Raw genomic sequence first — 23,348 nt, forward strand, 5'->3', positions numbered from 1 at the left:
GATGTTTATGCATTGGCACAAGTAATGGTTGGAAGCCACACTATGCAATTCGCTCCACCCAGGGTCTCAGGAAGGATTCCCAAACACAGCTTTCCACTGTGGATCCTTACCCAAGTCAAGTGGCAGAACCTTCTGCCAGAAACTATCTAATATGTCCTTACTATACAGCACAAATGCACACGAGGCCCATACTACAGAGAAGGTCACTCTGTGACCAGTAACCTTTATTAGCCAGCACTGAAGTGGAGAAGGTGGGTGGAGCTTCCCCTTTTATACCTGAAAGTCCAGGTTAGGAGTGTCTCCCACAAGATCACCACCTAGTGTTCTCACGGTGTACAACTTAGGTCAGTTTATACATGGATTACTATGACAGTTGAATACATGACATCACCTCCCCCCCAAAGTCTTACTGGGATCACAGGTTAAGTCTCTCTGGTGGTTTACGCTCCCTTGTAGAGCGCCTGAGTTGGGGCTCTGGTTGTTGGGCGCTGGCCTGAGTGTCTGCTGTTTGCGGTGCCTCAGGCCTGTCCAGGCTGCCCACAGTGACTGAGCTCTCCTCCACTTGGTTCCGGTGTTCGGTCACCTGTGGTGGAGTGAACTCAACAATGTGTTCTTCCTCTGCTTCTTCTTTGGGGTTGCGGAACCTCCTTCTGGTTTGATCCACGTGTTTGCGGCAGATTTGTCCATTGGTAAGTTTGACTACCAGAATCCTATTCCCCTCTTTGGCAATCACAGTGCCTGTGAGCCATTTGAGCCCTGCAGTGTAGTTGAGGACAAAGTCAGGGTCATTGACATCAATGCATCACGCCCTCGCATTCCCATCATGGTAGTCACATTGTGACCGGCGCCTGCTCTCAACAATTAGTGGGAAAGCGGGTTGTGTAGAGGACACAGAGAGGCTGCAAAGAGATTTAGATAGGTTAAGCGAATGGGCTAAGGTTTGGCAGATGGAATACAATGTCGGAAAATGTGAGGTCATCCACCTTGGAAAAAAAAACAGTAAAAGGGAATATTATTTGAATGGGGAGAAATTACAACATGCTGCGGTGCAGAGGGACCTGGGGGTCCTTGTGCATGAATCCCAAAAAGTTAGTTTGCAGGTACAGCAGGTAATCAGGAAGGCGAATGGAATGTTGGCCTTCATTGCGAGAGGGATGGAGTACAAAAGCAGGGAGGTCCTGCTGCAACTGTATAAGGTATTGGTGAGGCCGCACCTGGAGTACTGCGTGCAGTTTTGGTCACCTTTCTTAAGGAAGGATATACTAGCTTTGGAGGGGGTACAGAGACGATTCACTAGGCTGATTCCGGAGATGAGGGGGTTACCTTATGATGATAGATTGAGTAGACTGGGTCTTTACTCGTTGGAGTTCAGAAGGATGAGGGGTGATCTGAGAGAAACATTTAAAATAATGAAAGGGATACACAAGATAGAGGCAGAGAGGTTGTTTCCACTGGTCAGGGAGACTAAAATTAGGGGGCACAGACTCAAAATACAGGGGAGCCAATTTAAAACCGAGTCGAGAAGGAATTTCTTCTCTCAGAGGGTTGTGAATCTGTGGAATTATCTGTCCAAGGAAGCAATTGAGGCTAGCTCATTGAATGTATTCAAATCACAGATAGATAGATTTTTAACCAATAAGGGAATTAAGGGTTACGGGGAGCGGGCGGGTAAGTGGAGCTGAGTCCACGGCCAGATCAGCCATGATCTTGTTGAACGGCGGAGCAGGCTCGAGGGGCTAGATGGCCTACTCCTGTTCCTAATTCTTATGTTCTTATGTTCTTATAATTTCTTTCATGGTGGGGTGTATAAGGGATAACCTGATTTTGAGCGTCCTTTTCATTAGCAGCTCTGCGGGTGAAACCCCTGTGAGCGAATGTGGTCGGGATCCATTGGCCAACAGGAGGCGTGATAAGCGGCTTTGTAGGGAACCCTCTTGGATTCTGAGCATTCCCTGTTTGATTATCTGCACTGCTCGTTCCGCCTGGTCGTTTGAGGCCGGCTTGAACGGTGCCATTCTGACATGGTTGATACCATTTCCTGCCATGAAGTCCTGGAATTCAATGCTTGTAAAGCACGGGCTATTGTCGCTGACCAAGACGTCCGGTAGACCATGGGTGGCGAACATTGCCCGTAGACTTTCTACCGTGGCAGAGGATGTGCTTGAATTGAGAATGTCACACTTGATCCATTTGGAGCAGGCATCTACTACAACCAAAAACATTTTTTCCATGAAAGGACCTGCGTAGTCCACATGGATGCATGACCATGGCTTGGTGGGCCAGGACCAGGGGCTAAGGGGGGGCTTCCCTGGGTGCATTGCCCAGCTGGGCACACGTGTTGCACTTGCGATCACAAAGTTCCAGGTCTGCATCGATCCCTGGCCACCAAACGTGTGACTCGGCAATTGCCTTCAAGACAATGATCGGGTGCTCATTGTGGAGTTCTCAGATGAATGCCTCTCTGCCCATTTGGGGCATGACTACTCGGTTTCCCCATAGTAGACAATCGGCCTGAATCGAGAGTTCATCCTTGCGCCTGTGAAATGGTTTAAATTCCTCAGGGCATGCCCCGTACGTGGCTGCCCAGTCCCCATTCAGGACACATTTCTTGACTAAAGACTGTAGCGGGTCTCTATTAGTCCAGGCTTTGATCTGACGGGCTGTCACGGGTGAGCCTTCACTTTCGAAAGCTTCAACAGCCATGACCCTCTCAGCAGCATGCTCGTTTGCCCACTCGGTGGTGGCTAGTGGGAGCCTGCCGAGTGCATCGGCGCAGTTTTCAGTGCCCGGTCTGTGCCAAATTGTATAGTCATAGGCGACTAACGTGAGTGTCCACTTCTATATGCGGGCCGACGCATTTGCATTTATGGCCTTGTTGTCGGCCAAAAGGGACGCTAGGGGTTTGTGATCTGTCTCCAGCTCAAATTTCCTGCCAAACGGGTATTGGTGCATTTTTTTTACTGCATATACACATGCAAGCGCTTTCTTTTCTCTGATCCCGTAGCACCTTTCTGCCTGGGACAGACTTCTGGAGGCATAAACTACCGGCTATAACTGACCCTTGGCATTAACATGCTGTAACACACACCCGACCCCATAGGACGACGCATCGCACGTTAAAACAAGTTTCTTACATGGGTCATATCGCGTTAACAGATTGTTGGAGCATAACAAATTGCATGCTCTATCAAAAGCCCTTTCCTGGCTGTCCCCCCAGACCCATTCGCGACCTTTGCGTAGGAGCACATGTATCAGCTCTAACAGCGTGCTCAACTTGGGAAGAAAGTTACCAAAATAGTTCAGGAGCCCCAGGAACAAACGCAGCTCCGTCGTGTTACGGGGTCTGGGTGCTCTCTGGATCGCTTCCGTTTTGGACGCAGTAGGTCTGATCCCGTCTGCTGCTACCCTCATCCCCAGGAATTCTACCTCTGGAGCTAGGAAGACGTACTTCGCCTTTTTCAGTCGCAGACCTACCCGGTCCAGTCTGCGTAGCACCTCCTCCAGGTTGTGGAGGTGTTCTTCAGTATCGCAACCCGTGATGAGGATGTCGTCCTGAAAAACCACCGTCCTCGGAATCGACTTGAGGAGACTTTCCATGTTTTGTTGAAAGATCGCGGCGGCCGAGCGAATCCCGAACGGACATCTGTTGTTCTCAAACAACCCCTTGTGTGTCGTGATGGTGGTCAGCTTCTTCGACTCACTCGCCAGCTCCTGGGTCATGTAAGCGAAAAAAGTATGCCACCAGATAGCGTCGCAAAGAGGTCCTCCGCTCTCGGCAGCGGGTACTGGTCTTGGAGTGACACCCGATTGATGGTGCCCTTGTAATCACCCATCCGCCTTGAGCACCGGCACAATCGAGCTCGCCCAGTCACTGAATTCGACTGGCGAGATGATGCCTTCCCTCAGCAGGCTGTCCAATTCGCCTTCTATCTTTTCCCGCATCACGTACGGCACCACTCTGGCCTTGTGGTGTACTGGGCTGGCGTCCGGGTTTATGTGAATCACTACCTTGGTCCCCATGAAAGTGCCAATGCTGGGTTGAAATAGTGAGTCAAATTTGTCCAGGACCTGGATATTCACTCCACAGAAGAAATTGCATTGACATCGCCCCATTTCCAGTTCATGACAGCAAGCCAACTCCTCCCCAGCAGTGCGGGACCATCCCCCGGGACAATTCAGAGTGGCAACCTGTTCTCCGAATCTTTGTGGATCACGACTACCGTGGCGCTGCCTAGCACCGGAATGACCTCCTTTGAAGATGTCCATAGCTGTGCATTAATCGGCAACAATTTTGGACTCCTGGCCTTGGACGCCCACAGCTTGTCGAACTGTTTAATACTCATCAGGGACTGGCTGGCCCCCGTGTCTAGCTCTATTGATACTGGGATGCCATTGAGGAGCACTTTCATCATTATCGGTGGCGTCCTGGTGTAATGAACTGTATATGTGCTCCACATGAACTCGCTGAACTTCAGCTTCCAGCGATTTTTCCCCAGTGTCCATTTGGCCTCATAGGGCTTACATTGGTCCCGTCTTCCTCGTACATCAACCTGGCTGCAGGCTTCCTGCACATACGTGCCAAGTGTTCGCTGACATTGCAGTTTCTGTAGGTATATTGCTGATACCTGCAAGCTCTGGCTGTGTGTTTGCCTCCACACCTCCAACATGAGCCGTTGTTGGAAACAAAAGGCCCATTAATAGTCGATCATCTCTGACTGTCTCTGTAACTGTCCTTAAACGCACCATTGACAGATGTTGATGGCATTGTCCCTTGTGATGGCATGAATCGCCGTTCAGCTAGCCATTGTCTCTATTGAATTCCCCCTTTGGGTTCGACTACATGCTCGGGCATGTCCGATTGCCCCTGTCTGCCTGGAGAACTGTGTGCCGCGTCAACAATGTTGACTCCCTGTCCATTTGCTGCATTTAAACCAAGATTTTTGTCAAACATCATTCTGGTCTCTTCCTCCCCTGAGATAAATGTCTGGGCCATCAAAGCCACCATTTCCAGGGTCAAGTCTTTGGTCTCAATCAGTTTCCTGAAAACCCCAGCGTGCCCGATGCCCTCAATAAAAAATTCTCGCAGCATCTCCGCTCTGCATGCATCTGGGAACTTACATAGGCTCGCCAGTCGCTGGAGGTCTGCCACGAAGTCTGGAACGCTTTGCCCTTCTCGCACGTAAAACCGGTGTCTCACCATGGGCATGCTGCTCGACAGTTTAAAGTGTTCCCCGATCAACTTACTGAGCTCTTCAAAAGTCTTGTCCACCGGCTTCTCTGGCACTAGAAGGTCCTTCATCAGGGAGTACGTCCTGGATCCACAAACCGTCAGGAGATAAGCCCTGCGTTTGTCGGCCGAATCCTGTCCCAGCCATTCTTTAGTGATGAAACTTTGCTGTAGTCTATCAATAAAATCGTCCCAATCATCACCAACACAGTACCTCTCGTCTGTGCTGCTAGTGGCCATGCTCGTGTGGTTTAAATCCCAGTTTCTCGTCGCCAATAATATGTCCTTACTATACAGCACAAATGCACATGAGGCCCATACTAGAGAGAAGGTCACTCTGTTACCAGTAATCTTTATTAGCCAGCACTGAAGTGGAGAAGATGGGTGGAGCTTCCTCTTTTATACCTGAAAGTCCAAGTTAGGAGTGTCTCCCACAAGTTCACCACCTAGTGGTCAGTGTTCTCACGGTGTACAACTTCGGTCAGTTTATACATGGATTATAATGACAGTTGAATACATGACACTATCCTGATGGAAAATGAAGGTGATGGATTGAAGAGTGTACAACAGCAGGAATTCCTTCCATACAGCATGGAATAGTACAGAGTAAAGCATAGGTATTCAACAGGGCTTTTGAGGTCTTGTGCAGGTAAGCAGCTCTGTCTAAATGGAGGTGAAATGAAATAGAACCATTTTATACACCCAACAGTCAAGAACCAATGCAAATTTGATTTTGAGGACATTGGGAATACATCTAGGGGCATCCAACCCGAACCTTCACTAGCCAGTATGTCTCTAACTCTGGTAAATATTGCAGTAAAGGTTCTTCACCCATCCATCCTTCCTCTCGTGTCAGTACATGAAATGGATATGTAGAGGATCCAGAGCAGCTGTTCTATGAATATCGCTGCCATCTAAGTCACGAGAAAACCCCAAATGGAAACAAACGAGTCGAGAATTTCAGCAGATCCAAATTGAAGACAGCCAACTCAGGTAATGAAATCCCTTGCAGCTTTATGTCAAAGAGCTGCCTGTCATAATTCCTGCTCGCAGCTGGAAAACTAAAGAGGTCATCAGTATACACTACTTGGGAGCATTCTCAACATAAAGGTAGCTCATAGGGTCTGAACGCAGTAAGTCACTAACTAGATACACAGGAGTGGCAGTGACCCTCCCGAAGCAGGAAACTCAGACATCCTTTTTCCCAGAAGAAATGAATTAATTTCTCCAGAATCTTATTGACACAGAAGGGTCTAAATGATCAGCCAGTATCATAACATGGCAGTCACCAGCTGATTAATGTTGTCCTGTAAGAAGCATTTGGAACATTCCTTTCAGCATCTTGTGACATGCAGACTTTTGTTTGCAGCTTGGTCCACTTGGTCAGCCAGACATCCTCAGCAGGGCTCAGGTAGTCTCCCAGGTATAAGAGGTAGATGGTGTTCCAGCTGAATGCATCAGATCTCCTCGAGTAAGGAGTCTACCTGCTGCTGACCCATCAAAATTCCTGAGCACTTATCCCAGTTGATCTTTGCGGATGCAGTTGAGTGCACTTTTTGGCACACACACATCGTCCACAAGTCAACACAATCCCCCATTATAAGGCACACCATCAGCATAAGATGGGATGATAACCTCCATGATCATTGAGGCAGGAGAGCTTGTGCTCTAAAGAGACTTTTCAGCTTCACCAAGTCTATGCCATTTCTTATAAAAGTAATTTGTCCTTCACATTAATGTATCTTGTTTTAGCTGTTACCTCATCTGCTGCTCACCTTCAACATTTATTTCAGATTTCCAGTATTTTCTTAAATAAAATAAATATTTGGATGAACAAAAAACTGCAGATGCTAGAAATCTGAAACAAAAACAGACAAATTTACATTTCAGTTTGTGAACCCTTCAGGGCAGAAGGCTGGTCAAGGGAATAGAGCAGCATAGTGGAGAGAGGTCATATTTGTATGAAAGATTCCCTGGAGGATTACTCAGTACCACAAGAAATGTAATGATCTGACCAAGCCAAGGAGTATGTCAGCCAAAATTAGTGGTCAAATACTAATATCCAGAAAGTTCCTCAAGGCCATTTACACCACCAGGTGTTCACCAAGTGGTCCTTCCGTGCATGGATTCCACAGAAAGCTTTACATGAAATATTTTTGCTCGTTTCACGCACCCGTCATCACCCATTATGGTCTGCATACTGACACCTGGGTTGGATTGCACTTCATGTCAGATAGCTGATCCTTGGACCACTGCTGGCAGCCATTCCAGCACGACATTGCAAATACCATCATTCACGCTCTCCCTGCCATGTATCAGTCCATAGATATCCACCCGAAGGGCAGCAAACAAGTGAGCCCGAGGAGAGTGGGCAGGAGAAGCTGGGAATGGAGCTTCAGGACCCAGATTGTACAGGTCCATTTTTAAGAGGAATGCTTTCCGACTATTCTCTGTGAGTGGTTTCTTAGAACATCGTGTGGATGTTTGAGAATGGGAAGGAATTCACAGCCAACATCTGCTTCCACACGGATGGTTTCACAACACTGTAGGCCACTTGAGCACATAGCAACTCCAGGCTGACCTGCAGCAGATGCTCCTACTCGAAAGGAAGGTAGAACTTGCATTTGAATAGCACCTTACATATCCTCAGGATGTCCCAAAGCACTTCACAGCCCATGAAGTACTTTTGAAGTGTAGACACTGTTGTAATTTCAGCAAACGCAGCAACTAATTTGCACACAGCAAGGATCCACTAATACCAATGAGATTTAGGCCCAGAAATTCCTGCCTTCAGGGTCCGTCCGGAATGCGTATGGACCCGAGAAGGCATCGCAAAAGCCAGTTTTCAGCGCACAATGCGCATGCGCTGAAAACCGTCTTTTCCGATCTGTCAAGCTGGAGCTCGACAGATCCTCCATATATCGGAAGGAAGGATATTTGCATGGGCAAGATTGCGTTATTTACCCATATCGTGCCCAGCAAATGTCCTCGAAACTCTTGCGTCTGATAAAAGCAGGCGCATCCAGAGTACTTAAGGAGGTGGCCTTGGAAATAGTGGATGCATTGACAGTCATTTTCCAACATTCCATTGACTCTGGATCAGTTCCTATCGAGTGGAGGGTAGCCAATGTAACCCCACTTTTTAAAAAAGGAGGGAGAGAGATAACAGGGAATTAACAGCCTGACATCGGTAGTGGGTAAAATGATGGAATCAATTATTAAGGATGTCATAGCAGCGCATTTGGAAAGAGGTGATATGATAGGTCCAAGTCAGCATGGGTTTGTGAAAGGGAAATCATGCTTGACAAATCTTCTGGAATTTTTTGAGGATGTTTCCAGTAGAGTGGACAAGGGAGAACCAGTTGATGTGGTATATTTGGACTTTCAGAAGGCTTTCGACAAGGTCCCACACAAGAGATTAATGTGCAAAGTTAAAGCACATGGGATTGGGGGTAGTGTGCTGACATGGATTGAGAACTGGTTGTCAGACAGGAAGCAAAGAGTAGGAGTAAATGGGGACTTTTCAGAATGGCAGGCAGTGACTAGTGGGGTACCGCAAGGTTCTGTGCTGGGGCCCCAGCTGTTTACACTGTATATTAATGATTTAGACGAGGGGATTAAATGTAGTATCTCCAAATTTGCGGATGACACTAAGTTGGGTGGCAGTGTGAGCTGCGAGGAGGATGCTATGAGGCTGCAGAGCGACTTGGATAGGTTAGGTGAGTGGGCAAATGCATGGCAGATGAAGTATAATGTGGATAAATGGGAGGTTATCCACTTTGGTGGTAAAAACAGAGAGACAGACTATTATCTGAATGGTGACAGATTAGGAAAAGGGGAGGTGCAACGAGACCTGGGTGTCATGGTACATCAGTCATTGAAGGTTGGCATGCAGGTACAGCAGGCGGTTAAGAAAGCAAATGGCATGTTGGCCTTCATAGCGAGGGGATTTGAGTACAGGGGCAGGGAGGTGTTGCTACAGTTGTACAGGGCCTTGGTGAGGCCACACCTGGAGTATTGGTCTCCTAACTTGAGGAAGGACATTCTTGCTCTTGAGGGAGTGCAGCGAAGGTTCACCAGACTGATTCCCGGGATGGCGGGACTGACCTATCAAGAAAGACTGGATCAACTGGGCTTGTATTCACTGGAGTTCAGAAGAATGAGAGGGGACCGCATAGAAACGTTTAAAATTCTGACGGGGTTAGACAGGTTAGATGCAGGAAGAATGTTCCCAATGTTGGGGAAGTCCAGAACCAGGGGACACAGTCTAAGGATAAGGGGTAAGCCATTTAGGACCGAGATGAGGAGGAATTTCTTCACCCAGAGAGTGGTGAACCTGTGGAATTCTCTACCACAGAAAGTTGTTGAGGCCAATTCACTAAATATATTCAAAAAGGAGTTAGATGAAATCCTTACTACTAGGGGGATCAAGGGGTATGGTGAGAAAGCAGGAATGGGGTACTGAAGTTGCATGTTCAGCCATGAACTCATTGAATGGCGGTACAGGCTAGAAGGGCCGAATGGCCTACTCCTGCACCAATTTCTATGTTTCTATGTTTCTATAACCTACTTTCAGGCGAAAGTGATTTAAAATACACAAAAACATTTTAAAATAAAATGATAAAAAACACATTTTATTATTAAAAACCCTCCCCACTACGGTAAGTTTATTTTAAACAATAATTTAAAAATCTTTTAAAAATCGGAATTTTTTTAAATAATATATAAATAACTTTAATTTAAATTAATAAAATGCATGGTGTATTTTTTCTATTTTTGTGTGTTTTGGGTGTTTGGGGAGGTTTTTCATTCATAATAATGGGAACTCCAACTTACGGAGTTCCCATTATTATGAATGAGAACATACTTTACACCTTGATAAGCTGCCCAGAGCCATGTGACTGCAGCTCCAGACCTGCGCACGTCCTGATGTGCATGCCCACGTGACGCGCATGCAGTGGAGGCCTTAGGACCGGGAACTCGCGTGGGCGCAGCAGCTTCAGGTAAGTGCGCATCTTTAAGTTTTTCCCTCGATTGCCCGTGGAAAGCAGCTGACCGGGATTTCTGAGCCTATAATGACCAGATAATCTGTTTTAGTGATGTAGGTTACGGGATAAATGTTGGCCTGCACACCAAGAGAACTCCACTGCACTTCTTCCAAATGTGCTGTGGGATTTTTTATATCCAACTTAGGGCAGCCAGGGCCTCAGTTAACATCTCATCTGAAAGACAGCATCTCAAACAGTGCAGCACTCCTTCAGTATTTCACTCAAGTGTCAGCCAAAATTATGTGCTTATCTCTGGAGTGAAGCTTGAACTCACCATCATAGGCAGTCCCTCGAAATCGAGGAAGACTTGCTTCCACTCTAAAAGTGAGTTCTTAGCTGACTGAACAGTCCAATGTGGGAATTATAGTCTGTGTCACAGGTGGGACAGACAGTCGTTGAAGGAAAGGGTGGGTGGGAAGACTGGTTTGCCGCACACTCCTTCTGCTGCCTGTGCTTGTTTTCTGCATGCTCTCAGTGACGAGACGAGACGAGAGGTGATCAATGCCCTCCCGGATGCTCTTCCTCCACTTAGGGCGGTCTTTGGCCAGGGACTCCCAGCTGTCGTTGGGGATTTTGCATTTTATCAAGGCGGCTTTGAGCGTATCCTTGAAATGTTTTCTCTGCCCATCTGGGACTTGCTTGCTGTGTAGGAGTTCCAAATAGAATGCTTGTTTTGGGAGTCTTGTGTCAGGCATGCGAACAATGTGGCCCGCCCAACGAAGCTGGTCGAATGTGATCAGTGCTTTGATGCTGGGGATGTTGGCCTGATCAAGGACGCTAACGTTGGTGCATCTCTCCTCCCAGGGGATTTTCAGGATCTTGCAGAGACATCGTTGGTGATATTTCTTCAGCGGTTTGAGGTGTCTACTGTATATGGTCTACGTCTCTGAGCCATACAGGAGGGCGGGTATCACTACAGCCCTGTAAACCATGAGCTTGGTGCCAGATTTGAGGGCCTGATCTTCGAACATTCTTCCTCAGGCAGCCAAAGGCTGCACTGGCGCATTGGAGGTGGTGTTGAACCTCGTCGTTGATGTCTGCCCGTGCTGATAATAGGCTCCCGAGGTATGGAAAGTGGTCCACATTATTCAGGGCCGTGCCGTGGATCTTGATGACTGGGGGGGCAGTGCTGTGTGGCAGTGCTGTGTGGCGGGCTCAGATTGGTGGAGGACCTTTGTCTTACGGATGTTTGGTGCAAGGCTTATGCTTTCACATAACTTAGTGAAGATGTTGACTATGACTTGGAGTTTAGTCTCTGAATGTGTGCGTACTGTAGCTTGACGACAGAGGTTGGGATGGTCTTGGATCTGGCCTGGAGACGACTACGGTTGAACAGGTTCCCACTGGTTCTATAAGTTTAGTTCCACTGCAGTGGGGAGCTTGTTGAGTGTGAGGTGGAGCATTGCAGCGAGGAAGATCGAGAAGAGGGTTAGCGTGATGACGCAGTCCTGCTTGAACCTGGTCCGGATGTGGATTGGGTCTGTGATGGATCCGTTGATAAGGATCACGGCTTGCATGTTGTCATGGAGCAGATGGAGGATGGCGACAAACTTTTGGGGGCAGCCGAAACGGAGGATGCTCCATAGTCCCTCGCGGTTGACAGTGTCAAAGGCCTTTATAAGGTCAAAGAAGGCCATGTCTCCTGCAGTGGTCACGATGTAAAGATCATGTCCATTGTACCCCGTAGTGGACTAAATCCGCACTGTGACTCCAGGAGGATCTCCTCAGCCACAGGGAGAAGACGGTTGAAGAGGATTCTAGTGATGACTTTCCCAGTGGCAGATAAAAGGGAGATTCCTCTGTAATTGCCGCAATCAGACTTACATAGAAACACAGGAACATAGAAAGTATGTGCAGGAGTAGGCCATTCGGCCCTTCGAGCCTGCACCACTATTCAATATGATCATGGCTGATCATGCAACTTCAGTACCCCATTCCTGCTTTCTCTCCATACTCCGTGATCCCTTTAGCCATAAGGGCGACATCTAACTCTCTTTTGAATATATCTAACGAACTGGTAGAGAATTCCACAGGTTCACAATTCTTTGAGTGAAGAAGTTTCTCCTCATCTCGCTCCTAAATAGCTTACCCCTTATCCTTAGACTGTGACCCCTGGTTCTGGACTTACCCAACATCGGGAATATTCTTCCTACATCTAACCTGTCCAATCCCATCAGAATTTTATGTTTCTGTGAGATCCCCTCTCGTTCTTCGAAATTCCAGTGAATATTAGCCTAGTTGATCCAATCTTTCTTCATATGTCAGTCCTGCCATCCTGGGAATCAGTCTGGTGAACCTTCGCTGCACTCCCTCAATAGCAAGAATGTCCTTCCTCAGATTAGGAGACCAAAACTGCACACAATACTCAAGGTGTGGTCTCACCAAGGCCCTGTACAACTGCTCCTACACTCAAATCCCCTTGCTATGAAGGCCAGCATGCCATTTGCCTTCTTTACTGCCTGCTGTACCTGCATGCCTACCTTGAATGACTGATGTACCATGACACCCAGGTCTCGTTGCACCTCCCCATTTACTAATCTGTCACCATTCAGATAATCTGCCTTCCTGTTTTTGCCACCAAAGTTGATAACCTCACACTTATCCACATTATACTGCATCTGCCATGCATTTGCCTATTCACCTAACCTGTCCAAGTCCCCCTGCAGCCTCCTCACAGCTCGCACTGCCACACAGCTTAGTGTCATCTGCAAACTTGGAGATTAACATTCAATTCCTTTGTCTAAATCATTAATGTATATTGTAAATAGCTGGGATCTCAGCACTGAACCCTGCAGCACCCAACTAGTCACTGCCTGCCATTCTGAAAAGGACCCGTTTATCCCGACTCTTTGCTTCCCGTCTGCCAACCAGTTCTCTATCCACGTCAGTACATTACCCCCAATACCATGTGCCTTAATTTTGCACACTAATCTCTTGTGTGGGACCTTGTCAAAAGCCTTTTGAAAGTCCAAATACACCACCATCCACTGTTTCTCTCTTATCCACTCTGCAAGTTACATCCTCAAAAAATTCTAGAAGATTTGTCAAGCATAATTTCCCTTTCATAAATCCATGCTAAATTGGACCGATCCTATCACTGCTTTCCAAATGCGCTGCTATTACATCTTTAATAATTGATTCCAATATTTTCCCCACTACCGATGTCAGGCTAACCGGTCTATAATTCTCTGTTTTCTCTCTCCCTCCTTTTTTAAAAAGTGGGCTTACATTAGCTGCCCTCCAATCCATAGGAACTGAACCAGAGTCTATAGAATGTTGGAAAATGATCACCAATGCATCCACTATTTCTGGGGCCTCTTCCTTAAGTACTCTGGGATGCAGACTATCAGGCCCTGGGGATATATCGGCATTCAGTCCCTTCAATTTCCGTAACACCATTTTCCTGACTAATAAGGATTTCCCTCAGTTCCTCCTTCTCGCTAGACCTTCAGTCCCCTAGTATTTTCGGAAGATTATTTATGTCTTCCTTAGTGAAGACAGAATCAAAGTATTTGTTCAATTGGTCTGCCATTCCTTGTTCCCAGTTATGAATTCCCCTGATTTTGACGGCAAGGGACCGACATTAGTCTTCACTAAACTTTTCCTCTTCACATATCTATAGAAGCTTTTGGAGTCAGTTTTTATGTTCCCTGCAAGCTTACTCTCATACTCTATCCCCCCCCCCCCCCTCCTGATTAAACCCTTATACCTCCTCTGCTGAATTCTAAATTTCTCCCAATCCTCAAGTTTGCTGCTTTTTCTGGCCAATTTATATGCCTCTTCCTTGGATTTAACACTTTCCCTAATTTCCCTTGTTGGCCACGGTTGAGCCATCTTCCCTTTTTTATTCTTAAGCCACACAGGGATGTACAATTGTTGTAGTTCATCCATGTGATATTTAAATGTCTGCCATTGCCTATCCACCGTCAACCCTTTAAGTATCATTCTCCAGTCTATCCTAGCCAGTTCACATCTCACACCGTCGAAGTTTCCTTTCTTTACATTCAGGACCCTAAGTCTCTCAATTAACTGTATCACTCTCCATCTTAATGAAGAATTCTACCATATTATGGTCACTCTTCCCCAAGGGGCCCCGCACGACTAGATTGCTAATTAGTCCTCTCTCGTTACACAAGACCCAGTCTAGGATGGCCTGCTCTTTAGTTGGCTCCTCGACATATTGGTCTAGAAAACCATCTCTTGAACACTCCAGGAAATCCTCCTCCACCTTATTGCTACCAGTTTGGTTAGCCCAAGCAATATGCAGATTAAAGTCACCCATGATAACTGCTGTACCCTTATTGCACGCATCCCTAATTCCCTGTTTGATGCCATCCCCAACCTCCCTACAACTGTTTGGTGGTCTGTACACAACTCCCACTAATGTTTTCTGCCCTTTGGTGTTTCGCAGCTCTACCCATATAGATTCCACATCATCCAAGTTAATGTCCTTCCTTACTATTGCTCTTTAACCAGTAACGCTACTCCACCTCCTTTTCCTTCCTGAATATTGAATACCCCTGGATGTTGAGTTCCCAGCCTTGGTTACCTTGGAGCCATGTCTCCCTAATCCAAATTACATCATATCCATTAACAGCTATTTGCACAGTCAATTCATCCACCTTATTACGAATGCTCCTCACATTGTGACTCAGAGCCTTCAGCCTTGTTTTTTTGACACTCTTTGTCCATTTAGAATTATATTGTAATGTGGCCCTTTTTGATTTTTGCCCTTTGATTTCTCTGCCCTCCACTCTTGCTTCTCTCCTTCCTACCTTTTGCTTCTGGCCGCTTTTTACTTCCCTCTGCCTCCCTGCATAGATTCCCATCCCCCTGCCATTTTAGTTTAAACCCTCCCCAACAGCACTAGCAAACCCTCCGCTTAGGACATCGGTTCTGGTCCTGCCCAGGTGCAGACCGTCCGGTTTGTACTGGTCCCACCTCCCCCAGAACCGGTTCCAATGTCCCAGGATTTGAATCTCTCCCCCTTGCAACATTCCTCAAGCCATCTATTTAGCTGAGTTCCTGCAATTCCTACTCTGACTAGCATGTGGCACTGGTAGCAATCCTGAGAATTGAGGTCCTACGTTTTAATTTAACGCCTAGCTCCCTAAATTCATCTTGTAGAACTTCATCCCATTTTTTACCTATATCGTTGGTACCTATATGTACCACGACAGCTGGCTGTTCACCCTCCCCCTCCAGAATGCGCTGTAGCCGCTCCAAGACCTCCTTGACTCTTGCACCAGGAAGGCAACATACAATCCTGGAGTCTCGCTTGCGGCCGCAGAAACCCCTATCTATTCCCCTTACAATAGAATCCCCTATTACTATTACTAGAATTCACTCTTTTTCCTGCCCTCCTGTGCAGCAGAGCCACCCCTGGTGCCATGGACTTGGCTGTTGCTGCCTTCTCCTGATGAGTCATCTCCCCCAACAGTATCCAAGATGGTGTATCTGTTTTGGAGGGAGGTGCCCGCAGGGGACCCCTGCACTATCTCCCACTGCTCTGCCTGATGGTCACCCATTCCCTATCTACTTGTGGGGTGACCAACTCACTAAACGTGCTATTCACAACATTCTCAGCATCGCGGCTGCTCCAGAGTGAATCCAGGCGCAGCTCCAGAACCGCAATGCGGTCTTGTAAGGAGCTGCAGCTGGATACACTTCCTGCACATATAGTTGTCAGGGACACTGGAAACATCCCTGACTTCCTACACAGCACAGGAGGATCATGACACGGGTCTGGACTCTCCTGCCATGACGTAACCCTTAAATTACTTAATTTGGCAACAATGCCAAAGGTTTCTTACTGCTAAGAACAAGAAAAAAGATAAAGAAAAAGAAAACTACTCACTACTCAACCAATCATTTACCCCCTTGGCTGTGACATCACCCTTCAATTACTTTTTACTTCCTTCTTACTTTTGACCCTATTGCAGCTAGCTGCTCCCGAACTGCCACAGATCCCAGACTGCCGCTGGGCCTTTTTAAGCTGCCGCTGCTCCCGAACTGTTGCCAACCCCGGAATGTCGCTGGGCCTTTATAGGCCGCCGCTGCTGCTCCTCCTCCGGCCGCTGCTCCCGAACTTGTCCCATTTTTAAAAGATGGTCACGATTACTGCATCTCTGAGAACTTCCGGCATGCTCTCCTCCTTCCAGATGAGAGAGATGAGGTCATGCATTCGTGCCAATAGTGCCTCTCCACCATAGTTTAAGTGCCTCAGCAGGGCTCCCGTTTCCTTGTTGTTCTTGAGCTGGCGGATGGCCTTTTCTACCTCATGTAGGGCTGAGGTTTTGCCGAGATGGTGGCAGGTAGCATGTTGCAGGATGGAGTCGAGGACACTCGAGTCAAAGGCAGAGTCTCAGTTAAGGAGATCTTCGAAGCAGTCCTTCCAGTGGGTCCTGACTGCCTCGGTGCCTTTGATGAGTGTCTCCTGTTCTTGGCAATGGGGTGGTGGCCTTGACTGCTGTGAAACATAGAAATTTACAGCGCAGGTCATTTCGGCCCATTGTGTCCGCGCAGGCTGACAAAGAGCCGCACGGCCCTCGGTCAGCAGCGCTGAAGGTTACATATAAATCTATGAACAATGAACAATGGCGGAAAGGAAAAGAGCGCCCAGCCCAACCAGTCCGCCCCACACAACTGTGACACCCCTTACACTGAAACATTCTGCACTCCATCCCAACCGGAGCCCTTGTGATCTCCTGGGAGAGGTGAAAACCAGGCCAATTTAGGGGACAAAAAAATTTGCGAAAATTCCTCTCCGACCTATCCAGGCGATCGAAACTAGTCCAGGAGATAACCCTGGCCGTATTCGATTCCCTGCAGTACTTACCATTATATCTGCACTGGCCAACAAGAGGTTATACAGTCTAAACCCAATTACCAGCTCTAGGTCCGTAAAGTGCCTATCCAACCATCTCTTGAAAGTGGTGAGGGTTTCTTCATCCACTCTTCCAGGCGAGTTCCAGATCCCCACAACCCTCTGCATAAAGAAGCCCCCCGCACCCCCTCAAATCCCCTCTAAACCTTCCACCAACCATCTTAATACTATGCCCCCTCGTAATCGACCTCTCCACCAATGGAAATAGGCCCTTACGATCCACTATGTCCAGGCCCCTCAATATTTTGTACACCTCAATGAGGTCTCCTCTCAACCTCCTCTGTTCCAATGAGAACTAACCCAGCCTATCCAATCTGTCCTCATAACTAAGATTTTCCATTCCAGGCAACATTCTAGTAAATCTCCTCTGCACCCTCTCTAGTGCAATCACGTCCTTCCTATAATACGACCACCAGAACTGCACGCAGCACTCCAGCTGTGGCCTAACCAAAGTATTAGACAATTTAAGCATAATCTCCCTGCTCTTATATTCTATGCCTCAGCTAATAAAGGCAAGCATTCCATATGTCGTCTTAACCATCTTATCCACCTGTCCTGCTACTTTCAGGGATCTATGGACAAGTACTCCAAGGTCCTTTTGTTCATCTACACTATTAAGTGGTCTACCACTTAGTGTGTATACCCTTTCCTTATTAGCCCTCCCAAAGTGCATTACCTCACACTTTTCTGAATTAAATTCCATTTGCCACTGCTCTGCCCACCTGATCAGTAGATTGATATCCTCCTGCAGCCCATGATTTTCCTCTTCATTATCAACCAGTCAATTTTAGTGTCTTCTGCAAACTTCTTAATCACTATATTCAAATCTAACTCATTGATATATACCACAAAAAGCAAGGGACCCAGTACTGAGCCCTGTGGAACCCCATTGGAAACAGCCTTCCAGTCACAAAAACACCCATCAATCATTACCCTTTGCTTCCTACCTCAGCCAATTTTGGATCCAACTTGCCACTTTGCCCTGGATCCCATGGGCTTTATCCTTCATGATCAGTCTACCGTGTGGGACCTTATCAAAAGCCTTGCTAAAGTCTATATATACACACCGTACACACTACCCTCATCAACCCCCTTGGTTACCTCCTCAAAATATTCAATCAGGTTAGTCAAACATGATCTTCCCTTAACAAATCCGTGTTGACTGTCCCTAATTAATTCTTGCTTTTCCAAATGTAGATTTATCCTGTCTTTCAGGATTTTTTCCAATAATTTTCCCACCAATGAGGTTAGGCTGACAGGCCTGTAATTACTCGGCCTATCCCTTTCTCCCTTCTTAAACAAGGGTACTTGTACGTGAAGAATCCTCACATATCATGGCCGTCGGCCAGCTGCTGAATCTCCTGTGCTTTCTCCACCCACCATCTATTCTTTAGGTCGCAGGTTTTTTGTTGGATCTCGGCCTTAAGCCGTCTATAATGCTGCTTTGCTGCTCCAGAGTTGGGTTGTTGTTTTAGGTTCAGAAATGCCCTGCGCTTGCGATTTATTAGCTCTTGGATCTCCTGGTCATTCTCAATCTACTCATGATCTACTCAAAGGCCAAAGTGCCATCACTGGGCCAAGGTTGACCGAATTACCTTCTGCCATGTATGCTCAGACTGCTGCCATGTAGGCCTGGGATGCTAAATTGGAAAGGGTCATCTTTTCTCATTTCAAAGGGTTGCAGGGCTTCACTCGTCCGATTGGTACCATTAAGCCTGCTTTCCCACTGATCAGTGGCTTTGTAGAGCTAGTACCCAGTGCGAGTGGGATTGTAGAATATGCTCATGATCCTACTGTATTCTCAGGACAGTTTCACTCCCACCCGCCCTCTCAGATGCCTGCACGTGACAGAATAAGGTATGCAGCAGCACAAGAATTGCAGGCTGGGGCTGGTCAACCTCAGAACTTAGCTGCCATTAAACAAGGGCCACCACAGTCCTGAGGAATGCAAATCCAGCCAGTTTATGCTTAGCTGGCATTCAGGTTAGTACCTGGCAAAACCAGATTAAGATTAAGAGTTCCAATATCACACAGTGGCATCTACTGGAAGAATATTGGTAAGAAACATTTGGCACAACCACAGTGGGTTGTAAATACAAAATAATGACACTGACATTGTACGTGCAACTGCTTTCTTGGCAAGGGTGGCTTGGATGAGATAAAAGGCATTGGAGCAGCATTCACCAAGAGCCTGTAGATGCTGGACCATTTGTGATTCAAAGCAGCGATATGTGGATGGGACCCTTCATACAGTGGGCAGATAGGGTCAAGAGAAGATCTCCAGTATTGGCACAAATCACTCTTGCAGCTACCAATGCAGTGGGCCCAGCATTCTCCTCTTGCTGATCAGCATATTCCTGATACCCTCTGGGCTTTCCAGAAGGCTCTTTGTAATATAAAGTTGTATAGCAGACCATCACGATTCGAGCCCCTAGCCAGACTCTACTGCAGAGCACTCAGAGACCAATCCAAGTCATCAAAATTCCAAAAATGTGCTGTGAGAACACTCTAGTTTTAGCTTGGAATCACCCCATAGTATACAAATTCTATTAGTGGTGACCTTGACAGCCACTGGCAGAACAATATCAAGGCCTGCTGGCTACATTGCAGTTTATGTCACAATTCATTGGCTTTCCTGGTAAAGTGCAGCCTCCACAAGCATGGTTCCTGGATCAGCTGGAGATAGGAAATCCTTGATCTGTATACTCTGAAGCAGCAATAGGTGCGTCATATCTCCTGTGATGACCAGCCTAGCCTCCCTCCACTCTTCAATTTCCACAAGAAACAATGGGCTGAATCTTAACTCCCAAAAAACAGTGGGTTGGGGTCAGGTAAGAGGCTAAAATTCAAAAATTCAAACAGGAACCCAACCCAACTACTTCCAATTTTAACAGAGGCAGGATGAAGGCTACGAGCCTTCATTTTACAGCAATTCTATTTTTAACTCTCAGGCCTCGGGAAACCCGGCAGTTGAAGCAGCGAGAAGGGTTAAATCCATGAGGCAAGTGCCTTTGCAGCACTGTTTTTGGGCCAGGAGCAGGAGTGTTTCCTCCAGGCCTAACAAGCTATCCAGTCAAACACCCCTACCTCCCCAAGCGATTTGTTTGCTCTCGCCCCCACATTGGAACATCCCTACCCCCCCCAACCCACTATCTACCAGTCTCCCCAGACCTACCTGCTCTCAGCTCAGCTCGCTGTGGCCTTGTACTGTATGAGTTCCGGCCCAACAGACCCTCCAACCTGTCAATCAAGCTGTTTTTGGGCGAGAAACCTACAGAAAAAAATATTGTAGGAAGTTCAAGAAACCCATATGTCCGGGTTTCCTGACCTCAAAACAGCACCTCCGGGCTAAAACCCAGCGAAAGACACGGGGATAATGCCAATGGAATTCTCATTGTGCCCTCTGCAGAATAGATGAGTAGGCAAACAATTGGAAGTCCCACAGCAGAAGACAGAAAGGTAGATGATAAAGCAGTGAATTACAAAGTCTTGCAGCCATCATTAGTCTACAATTAAGAGGCCAGCCATTAGCAGGTATACTGTCAATTTAATTTTAAGGTTAAAATCTGTATAATTTTAAAAAGGCTGTGTATTTTTTTGGAAGACAAACATTTTAAATTAAGGACCCCAACCTAGAAGCTATCCCTTTTCTAAAATAAAAACACAATAAATACTGTCTCTGCACTTTTGATATAAGTTAACAGTACTATATACAGAATGAAAAGCAAAACCAGCACCTAGCAAGACCAGGACTAAGGCTTCATAAAATAATTGTCAGTGCAGTCAAAAGCTGCATAACTAGAACAATTGATTTGATTTTTTAAAATCATGAACTAACCTAAAGCAGTCAGTGCAGTCAAACTCAAATTGCCAGTTTTGTGTGTGATATTTTATCCAAGAATTTGTGCATTTGGACACATTGTACAGGTTCAGATAGGTATGATTTCTCCAATTTGCATTATTAGAATGGATGGCTACCAGTAATTCACACATTGGAAAAGATTCCATACACAAGACTAATGTAATATTGCCGACGAGATACAAACTGGAACAAAAAATTTAATGTTGACAAATGTGGCAAGGGATTCAATTAAAAAAATAATAATTTCCAAATTTATACAAAGGAATATGTAGTTTTATACAAAATTGCATTAGCCTATAAAATGGATAAATATGAATAGTTTATAAATTCCTACCATAAAGGCACTAAATTATACTAAATTTACAAAAAACAAAAAGAAAACATCTAAAATTCTATTCATTATTTACAGACACATCGTCATGTGATGGTGCTTAAAAAGATAAAATAACCAATAAGGTAATTATAAAATAATAAAGCAACAGACCAAAGAGGAATATATACATATATACAAATATTTATATGGATAAGGATGTAGTTATTCTTGACTGATTCGAAGACTGTAGAAGCATCACTGATGCACATTTTTAGCTCTTAGTTTTTCCAAAGTTTTCTAGGGGAAAATAGAAACATTGTTTTCAGTAAATCCAATGCAAAAGTTTAAAAACTGTCTGTAGTAATAATAGTGAATGCACATTAAATATTTTCATTAAAAAACAAAAGAATATTTTCTCAATTACTGCTTTCTTGGATCTCCCCATGCCAGACACCATTCCTGGTTAATAGAGGGTGTGAGTGATTTGTTTCCAAGCCTTTGTTCATGATGATCTAGAAATGGCCATTACCAAGTGCACAAGAAAAGCTTTAAGTGAAATTCCAGCTATTTTTTTCTCTCAGTGGGGAGTTTCTCCAAAATGGCACAGCTTAAAGATCAGTAATTCACTGGAAAGATCAAGACAAGTAGGGGTAGATATTGGTCTGGGCCTGATTCAGAATCGGCACTGTGCCTGAACCAAGAGGCTCGACAATTGACGGCTATTGCTCCTCGATCCTCATCAGCATACTCGGTGTGATCTGGCAGTGCTGGTCGCAATTCCACATGCAGCTTGACTGAGCAAAGAGATCAATGTCAGACTGCCCGCATCTCCAGCCCTTGGGAAGATCGGGAGGGGTGAGCGATCGCAACTCCAGTGAAGCTGTTGGAGCGGTCTTGCTCCTCCTGACTACATAGGAACTTAAAAAAATTAAAATTTTGTTGACCGCTACCAAGACCGGTGTTCAATCCTGACCAGGCAGATCCCCTCAACGGTGACTAATTTTATTAAGTGGTTGTTCAACAAGCATTAGCTCCTGCTAATTTACATACGTGTAAAAGAACCCCATGAATTTAGCAGTAGGACCAATGCCTGCACAGATTGGGTGCAGGCATTGGTCTCACAGCTAAATTGGTATGCTTTGCACCCAAATAATAGGCTCAAAACGCACCAATTACTAATCCGTGTACAGATACTCCAAATTAAGGCTCTATTGTTTACCAACATTAAAAAGGGTAAAAGTACTACTCAAATATCTATTTAGAGCAGGGGTTCTCAACCTTTTTGCTTCTGAGGCCCCTCTCCTGTGGAGGGGGGGGGGGAAAAAGGGAGAGGTGAAGAAGAGATGGGAGGAGAGGAGGCGGCGGGAAGGAAGGGGGAAAGGGGGGTGGGAGGTTCGTCCCACATGGTTGCCATTAGCAACGGTCAAAGTTCACTAGGCCTCAGCCTCTCAACACAAACAGAGATAACTTTGGCTCCTGGAGGCTCACGTGTCCAGGCCTCACTCACCATCAGACAAATCTTTGATGCACTGGAAGGTGATCTCAAACTGAAAAGGATTGAAAAATGGCTATGAATTGTCCAGCATTACTATGTTGTTCACCTGCACTTTCGCCATGGCTCCTACAGAGTAATTGTGTTTTTTTCCCCCCTCCGGCCAACCCATGCCGATTAAAAAAAAAGAGACCGAGGCTTTGCTCTGGCTTGGCAGGGTCTGATGGGCCCCAAGTCTTTGCTTTCCCACAGAAGCTCTGCCCCATCCTCCTGCTCCACCTGCCCCTCTCCATTGGTTCGCAGAGCACCCACATGCAGCATCTCGCTACCACCACCGAAGGCCTGGGAAGCCCAGGTTCCACCGTTAACTTCCCTGCAGGTCCGTCCAAAGCCATCTGCTAAAATTAGTCGATCTCCCATGGCATGGATCTCTTGAAAGGATCCCTAGGAGGCCGTGGAGCCCTGGTTGAGAATCCCTCTTCTGGAGAATGGTACTATGAAGCCCATTTACAACAAATCA

The 23,348-nt window shown here is 46.4% G+C and overlaps 1 protein-coding gene across 4 annotated transcripts in view; it reads right to left on the reverse strand.

Annotated features, from left to right (window-relative positions):
• Positions 1 to 20,752: 20,752 nt before the first annotated feature.
• Positions 20,753 to 23,348, reverse strand: part of cep295 (centrosomal protein 295) — a 174,635-nt gene continuing 172,039 nt past the window's right edge. For all 4 annotated transcript variants that reach the window (XR_011595663.1, XM_070891984.1, XM_070891985.1 and 1 more), the window contains one exon: positions 20,753 to 21,633. Coding sequence is in view for 3 of the 4 variants with exons in the window: in XM_070891984.1 (XP_070748085.1) it covers positions 21,592 to 21,633 (42 nt within the window). In the remaining variant the exon portion in view is untranslated. The remainder of the gene's footprint in view (positions 21,634 to 23,348) is intronic.

This window comes from Pristiophorus japonicus, chromosome 10 (genome assembly GCF_044704955.1).
Source record: "Pristiophorus japonicus isolate sPriJap1 chromosome 10, sPriJap1.hap1, whole genome shotgun sequence".
Lineage (NCBI taxonomy): Eukaryota > Metazoa > Chordata > Chondrichthyes > Pristiophoridae > Pristiophorus > Pristiophorus japonicus.